Source organism: Sarcophilus harrisii, chromosome 4 (assembly GCF_902635505.1).
Source record: "Sarcophilus harrisii chromosome 4, mSarHar1.11, whole genome shotgun sequence".
Lineage (NCBI taxonomy): Eukaryota > Metazoa > Chordata > Mammalia > Dasyuromorphia > Dasyuridae > Sarcophilus > Sarcophilus harrisii.
Genome location: NC_045429.1, coordinates 107691018 through 107699461, shown reverse-complemented (window position 1 = coordinate 107699461; position 8444 = coordinate 107691018). Strand labels below are relative to the sequence as shown.

General features: G+C 41.9%; 1 protein-coding gene across 1 annotated transcript in view; it reads left to right on the top strand.

Moving 5' to 3' along the window:
• Nucleotides 1-7278: 7278 nt before the first annotated feature.
• The window catches only part of PACC1 (proton activated chloride channel 1), a 35535-nt gene continuing 34369 nt past the window's right edge, over nt 7279-8444 (top strand). The window contains 2 exon segments of the mRNA XM_012547878.3: nt 7279-7419; nt 7421-7549. Coding sequence (XP_012403332.1) covers nt 7330-7419; nt 7421-7549 — 219 coding nt within the window. The 5' untranslated portion in view covers nt 7279-7329.

The window sequence follows — 8444 nt, the reverse complement described above, 5'->3', positions numbered from 1 at the left end:
CCCTTGACCTTGAACATAGAAGACTCAAAGGAATGAAAAATGAACTCAAACACTCAATAGGTCCTGTGATCTCATTAATAACTTCCCTACAATTATGCCATGCATTAACCAACCATGATTGACCATCTGTGTTTTTGACTCTTGTGTGTGAATGTTCGTTTAAATTTGCCACTTGGGGGTCCACCCAACATGCTAAAATTCTAATGACATCTAACATTCTCAATATCTAATGACGAAAAGAGGATGCCAACAGCATCTTCCCAGGATCACTAATCCTTCTTTTCTTCCTATAATGCATTTCCTTGATGACTGACATATTTTACTCCCATTCTATAAAGTTCTTCATTGCTAACATTTGGCAGACTTCTTATACCCACTATCTGTCTCTCTCCATTACCCTCTGATGGAAACTATTTTAATTTTTTGGAAACTATTGAATTTCTTGTTCTTTTGGAAAGGGCAAGAAAAGGTGAATAGAATAAGCATTTATTAAGCACCTAACAAGTGTCAGGCACTGTATGTACAAAGAAGCTAAATAATTAACTACAAAGAAGCTATATACAGGATAAAATGACAATAACCAACAGAGGGAAGGCATTAGAATTCTTTATTTTTAATAGCTTTTCCCTCCAAATACATGCAAAGATGTTTTCAACATTCACCTTTACAAAACCTTCTGTTCCAAATTTTTCTTTCTCTCTCCCCACTATTTCTCTCACAGACAGAAATAATCCAATATAGATTAAACATGTGAAATTCTTGTACATACATTTCCATATTCATCATGCTACACAAGAAAAGTCGCATCAAAAGGTGAAAGAAAAAACAAACAAACAACAAAGTGAAAATATTGTTTTGAACCATAATCAGTCTCCATAGTTTGTAATGTCATGGTTAGCTTTCTGGAGGTCTTGGGACCAGCTTTGGTCTCAGCAGAATAATCACCACAAGAATAGTCAGGAATAAAGTCGAAAGTTTTTTATTAACTCCTTTGCCTGGGACCAGACTAGCTTTCTAGGGGACCTTCAGATAGGCCTTGGTCTTCTTAGTGGAGGAATGTAAAAGGAAGGAGAGCCACCAGAGGCTGGTCAAGTCTTCTCTGTCTCTGGCTGAGTTTGTCCCCAGCTTATATACTCTATTACAATTTCATTGTTGCAGTATACTGAGTATAAACTAATCATTATGTCGCTAGGGAACCATTATTTGTTCTAAGACTAAATCAATTATACTGAACTAGAGAACTATTAATCACCAGATTAACTAGATAACCATTGTCTTATCAGTTCCACTGAGTTAACACCTTTCTCCAGAGTTCTGGCCCATTACATCTCCTACTTTCTTTTGTTTTAGAACACAGGTGGTCATGCCCTTCCTGACCTCTCAGAAAGGGAGATGAAAAGATCAAAAAGGAGATGATCATGCTCTACCTGATGTCTCAGAAATGGAGATGAATACACCAAAGGGAAATGGGGAGTCTAACCAGATTTTGTGAGCTGGTTTTTGAAGGATCTTACTAGAAACAGATATGCACAAACCCATCAGCATGGGAGGTATTATACAAACACATAGTAATAACGCACAAGCTATTAGTGATGACTCTCCCCACAGCCAGTACAGGCTCAATGTGGTGTAACAAACATAAATTGTACATGCAAGTAGTGATATAACAAACAATATAAATCAACATGGTATTATAAAAGATTTCCAGAAGTCTTAGAAGGAGGGTATATAAACAATTACACATATGCCTCATTCAGCAGCCAAGAGATAATCCAAAACCAATCTGTTGTCCATTACTTCATGTGTTAGGAAATCCAATGATTCCTGCAAGTTCTGCAACAGTCATATTATGTGTTACGGAATCCAGTGATTCCTGACGGTTTTCAAGTCCTTCAACATGTCTCAGAGAATCCATTGATTCTTGCTGGTTTTGAAGTTCTGCAACAGTCTCATTATCAGCCTTGCTCTTTCAGTGTTAGATGTTCTTAGGTCTTCTCCTTTGTTTCAAGGTTTTTCTTTGTTTCTGTCTCTCTCTGATGGACAAGGCGAATACGGCTCATTGGCACCCATTGACATTTCTTCTCCATCTGTAGAAATACAAGCAAACCCTCTCCTCCAAGAAATTAGCCTATCTGGTCCCTTCCATTCACCATTTTTGGGATCTCTCTTCATCACCTGGAGATTATCTTGGAGCTGCTTGCACTGGACACTATTCTTCTGTTGGGTTAAAAAGCCTGTATTCTCCTCAATTGTAATCCCTTTCTGTCATCTGATTGCTTCTCTGCTGATTGATCATATCAGAATGCTGAACTTCAAGATTCTCTGGGTGTAACCTCGGCTGCTATCATGCCCCACTGGTTTTTTGTTTGAGGTCTTGGAGCTGGGCCCACCTCTCATTTCCCTGGGTCAATCTACATTCTGAGGCCCAATGGAAGCCTCTGTTGCCTTTTGGACATGGGGTTTTGAGTCTTGTTCTCTCATCCTGTCTTCTCACTCTATCTCTATGCCAACATTGAGCTTTCAGATGCCCACTTACTACCTTGAAAGCATCAACGAGTTTCTCTGAAAGTCCTTTGCCAAGAGGGACCCTGTCTTCCCATGTTCTACATCATAGCCTGAGTATAAAAGGCATTTGTGCCCACTGTGGCACAGCATCTTATGATCTCCTCTAAAGGAGCATCTTTGTGTAGTCCCCATATAATTCTTCTACAAACCTCATTAGCACTTTCCTTAGCCAGTTGTCTTATCATAATTCCTGTAGCTGTATTTTCTCCAACCGTTCATATGACAGCTGTTTGTAGATGTCCTACAAAATCAACAAAGGGTTCATTTGGACTTTACTCTATTTTCATGAAGACTTCCCCTTTCTCTTGTTTACCTGGGATAAAGCCCCATACTTTTATAGCAGCAGAAGCAATTTGCTCATATGCTGCTATAGGGTAATTTGTGCTGAAGCATCTGCAAAATGACCTATACCTCTACCAATAGACTGGTATATTAACCCCAATTTGCCCATTTTGTTGGGCTTGTATTCTACATAGTTCACTATATTCCAAAAGCCACAACAAGTTTTGTCCAGGTTCTAAACATGTCCTTGCTATAGGTTTCAATTACTAGGGCATTAAAATTTCAAAAACTAAATTCTCTAATACCACCTTAACATAAGATAATGTAGGCCCATAAAGAGTGCAATCCTTTTTTAGGTCTTTGATAATTTCCAGATCAAAAGGAGTGTATCTTCTCCTGGCTTGACATGAAGAATCAAACTCTTCAATTACAGGATATGCTTTTATTCTTAAATCAGATATATCCTGTCCTTCTTTTTTAGCTTTAATGAGTGCCTTTTCTAATTGTGTCATAAGGGGTGGACAAAGCTGCTGCATGGGTGGTGCTGATTATGTCACTGCCCCCCCCACCCCCTCCTCCTTCTCCCTCCACCCATGAAAGGTTAATTGAGGGAGGAGAGTGAGTGGATGGGGAATGATCTAATGGCTCCTGCTGTGAAGCACCATACTCCTTAATTTCATCAGCACTGTACTTAACTCCTTTCTTTTCTAATTCTTTCTTCATGCTTTTCAGCTGTTTTATCAGTACCATCCTCCTTCTCCTCTTTCTTCTTTTTCCTTATTCTGTAACTTATGTAATTCCCTAAAGCCAATTGTATTATGTTGTCTATATAGAATGTTTCTTCAGGAATTGAATCAGGACCATTATCATTGTAATATTCAATTAGTTGCTTTCCTACTAGTTTCCATTTGTCTGTCTCTAATTCTTCTCCCTTGGAGAATCAAGGAGACATGTACTGTAAGCTTTCTAAAAGTCCAATGATCTACTTCCAAGTTTCAATCAAACCTTGGTTCCTTATTAGCTTAACTATGCATTCTACACACTTCCCTTGGGGTGGGGAAGGTTCTTTTCTGAGCATTTGTCCCATTTCCCATGAAACATTAGTTTAGCCCTTTCCAAAGTTTCCTGCTTGTCTATTTTTGTACTCACCCTATTTCTGGGTCACGGGGACTCCTCTGAATTCATGATTGTCTCAGTCAAACTGCTGAGTGTAAAATCCTTAGGTCCACATTCAGGCACCAAATGTAATGTTCTGGTTAGCTTTCTGGAGGTCTGGGGACCAGCCTTGATCTCAGCAGAATAATCACCACAAGAATAGTCAGGAATAAAGTCGAAAATCTTTATTAACTCCTTTGCCTGGGGCCAGGCTAGCTTTCTGGGGAACTTCACATGGGTCTTGGTCTTCTTAGTGGAGCAATGTAGAAGGAAGGAGAGCCACCAGAGGCTGGTCAAGTCTTCTCTGTCTCTGGCTGAGTTTGTCCCCAGCTTATATACTCTATTACAATTTCATCATTGCAGTATACTGAGTATAAACCAATCATTATATCACTAGGGAACCATTATTTGTTGTAAGATTAAATCAGTCATACTGAACTAGAGAACTATTAATCACCATGCTAAACTAGATAACCATTGTCTTATCAATTCCACCGAGTTAACACCTTTCTCCAGAGTTCTGGCCCATTACAATAGTCTTCGTTCTGGATTCAGATGGCTTTTTCCATCAAAATCTATTGGAATTTCCTTGAATCACCTCATTGTTGAAAAGAGCAAGTCCATCACAGTTGATGATCAGAAAATCTTAGTTGTTACTATGTACAATGTTGTGGTAGTTCTACTCACTTCACTTATCATCAGTTCATCTAATAAGTCTTTCCAGGCTTTTCTGAAATCAGCTCATCATTTCTTATAGAACAATAATATTCCATTACATTCATATATAATTTATTCAGCTATTCCCCAACTGATGGGTATCTACTCAATATCCAATTCCTTGCTACTACAATGTTCAAACATTTTTGCCCATATGAGTCATTTCCCCTTTTTTATTTCTTTGGGATTCAGATCCAGTAGAAAGACTGCTGGATAAAAGGGTATACACAGTTTCATAGCCTTTGGGTATAGGGGAAGGTATTCAAATTAAGGAAACTGGGAAAGTAAATAAGGAAATTTAGGAATTGGGAAAGACTTCTTGTAGATGGTGGAATCTTAATTGGAACTTGAAGGAAGCCAGGTTAAATGGTGTAGATGAAGAGAGATAGCATTCCAGGCATGGGAGGCAAATGCATAGAGATGGAAGATGGAGTGTCTGATCTGAGGAACAGCAAGGTGTACAGGGTCATGAGATCTTAGAAAACAAGAGGGTGGTGGTGGGGGTGGGGGTGATAGTGGTATAAAGTGTAAGAAGATAGGAAAGATACAGAGGGCAGATTTTGTAGGGTTTTGAATTTCAAATAGAAGATTTTCTATTTGATTTTGGAGGAGATAAGTAATTATTGAAATTTATTGAGTGGTGACCAGGAGGGAAGAGTGACATGAGAGGACCTGTACTTTAGAGAGATCACTTTGACATTCAGTGGAAGATGTATTAGAGAGCAGACACTTGTAGACAGACCAATCAAGAGTCTATTTCAATAGCTGATATGTGAGGTAATGAATCAGGGTAACTGGCAGTATCAGGAGGGAAAAGGGTATATATTTCAGAGATGGCTTGAAAATAAAATCCACAGGCTTTGACAACAGATTAGATATTAGGGGTAGGGAGTAAGGATTTGAGAGTGAGAAGTTAAGGATGACCCCAAATTATCAGCCTAGGTGACTGGGAAGATGGAAGTACAATCAAGACTATTAGGGAAGTTAGAAACAGAGGGGGTTTTTTTGGAGAATATAATGAGTTCAGTTTTGGAAATGCTGAGAGGTAAAATTATAAATTAGGAGAGAGATTAGGGTAGATGAATAGATTTGAGATGTACAAAACTTAATCTTCTTCCTCTCCTCCTTTGGGTCTAAACAACATGCAGGTCTATTTTTATTTATTTTTTTTTAATCTAACTTTTACCTATTGTTCCAAGTTCTACCCCCAGGGCTCAAACAAAATGGACAAATAGACTGGGCAGTGGGTAGCAGTAACTGCCTTAAAGACAAATTCAATTGAGGTAATGTTAGGGTAAAGGACAATCAGTCCCTTGGTTTTACTTGTACGAGGTGGCCTATTTAGAGCCAAATACCTTCCAACTCCTTTTTCATATAACTGCCCTTTAAAAACTTGAAAATAATTACAATATTTAATTTTTTAAAAAATCTTCTGTTTTTCAGACTAAACAATTTTTAACCAATTATCTTAACTTATGAATTTCAGACCCTTCACTATTCTAGATGGCCTCCTCTGGATATTCTTCTAGCTTAACAATTTCTTTCTTAATTCAATTTTAAAAAAGGAATATTTAAAATTATCTTTACATGTAACTGAGGAAAGAAAATATTTAAAAAAGAAAATGTTTAAATTTCTTGCCTAAATGATGGTATCTTGAACTGAATATAGTATTCCACTGGTGATCTTTAACCAGGTGTCAGTCACAGTGCTAAGGGCTGGGGATGTATAGAAAAGCAAAAAGAAGTCTCTGCCCTCCAGGTAGTATCACCTCTTTATTTAGGGCCGCCTAAGAAGGAGAAAAGATATAAAAGCCAAGGTCTACTAGCTTTGTGACATCACTTCTCTTGAGACCTTCCTCAGTTTATTAATTTACTTAATTTAATAAAATGGAAAGTGGGGGTAGAAAGGATGATCTCAAAGAGCCTTTCCAGCGCTAACCTTCTGCAGTTTCCCCAAACTGTGCTGACTGCTTGTCCATTTAAAAAGGAAGAAGCTAATTCTTGTTTGTGCATCCACATGTGCGTGGGGCAAGGGGAGTTGCCTTCCCACACTGGAAGGAGCGGGATGCGGATCTGCAGCTGCAGAGGGCACAGAGCTGCATTCATTAAGGTATAAGCAGCCAACTATTTGCGGCTCTTCGGAGAAGCCTCCGACAAGAACACAAAGAAAGGCCATTCATTCCCCGCTGTATGAGAGCGCTCGCTTGTTATCTCCGAGGACTGAGGCGGGAAGATGTGGCCACAGAGTTTCAATGTTGCCCCACGGGCAACATCAAAGTTCTCTCGGACTAAGTTAGACTCCAGAGTGAAGGCTTGCGCCCTCGGGGCACGCTTAGGTTTCCAGGCACTTGAAATTGCAAGATTCTAACATGCTTCCGACTTGGGTACTCGCTTTCCCCCAGCAAGCATTCAGCTCTCCGATTTCTCCGTTCTCCTCCAATAAAAAAAAAGTATAGAAGGCCTGTCCTGGCGCAACAACTGACCCAGTTCCTTCCTGTGCGGCACTTAACAGCCTCTGAATCTCCACCTCCCCCATGGAGGACTACATTTCCCAGCTACCTCTGAAGTCAGTCCTCCCTCAGCCCCGACAGTTGCCTTCAGGAGAGGCGCATGCGCCTCAGAGCTTCCCGGGGGGCCGGCACTCCCGGGAAGGTTCTGTGGAACCCGTTTACCCGGGCACTGTTCCCTGGTCCCGCTGCTTGCCGTCCTCGCGGTCCTCCTCCTGCTCCTCCTCCTCCTCTCCCCTGGGGAGCACCGCTGGCTCCGGGCTTCAGCATCTCTTTCAATCGATGCCATGATCAGGCAGGAGCTGTCTTCATCTTACCAAGAGGTACTGGGAGCTGGGGCGAAAGAAAACTTTATTTGCTGGCGGGGGGGAAGTGGGGGGTTGTAGGCTTCACCTTCTCCGGCACGAGTTGCAGCGGGAGTCGGGGAGTGACCAAGCAAACTGCAGAAGAGCTCAGTGTGTCCCCATCGCTGGCCCAGCTGGGGAGCTCCAGCCCTAAGGGTGGTAGTTAAATAACCAGCAGGTGAATGATTCACGCATCTCCGGCGCTGGGAGAAGCCCGTCGGGGCGGGATGCGTGTGAGAAGTGCCCTCTCCTCTGCTGCCACTGTGACCAGCTGGCGTGCCCCCGCTCCTCCCCGGCCTCCGGGCTCCTGGCCGGGCGGGTGAGGAAGAAGCAGGAGGGTAGCCCCCTGCCCTCGCTTTAACTTCTGGCCAGAGCTTTCGCCCCCCTCTCCTTACACTCCCTCCCTCTCGGAAAACACCCACTCACTGGCTTTAACTACCACCTCTGTGCGGGTGATTGCCGAGTCTTGTTCTTCAGCCCTGGGTCTTCTCCTTGCCTCCCTTCCCAGGGACTGTTGGAAGGACTTTTTCCCGTTTGGATGGCTCAGCGGCACTGCCAGCTTTCCAGAGCCACACTCCTCATCTTCCCCTCCCCCAAACCTGCTCATCCTCCCGACTTCCCTATTTCCACAGTGGTATCACTGTTCTGAGGGTCACCCAAGCTTGAAACCTCAGTGTCAGCCGTGGATCTCAACTTCTTTCTCCTCCCTCCCCTCCCCCAGCTGTAGTCAGCCTCTGTTAATTAATTAGTTCTTCCTCCAAAACGTCTCTCTTCGTTGTTGACTTTTCTTTTCCCATTATCCACATCCATGCCTCTTATACTTCAACAGAATGTGGCTGTCTAGCCTTTTAATTTTCCCCTATACTTCATCCTC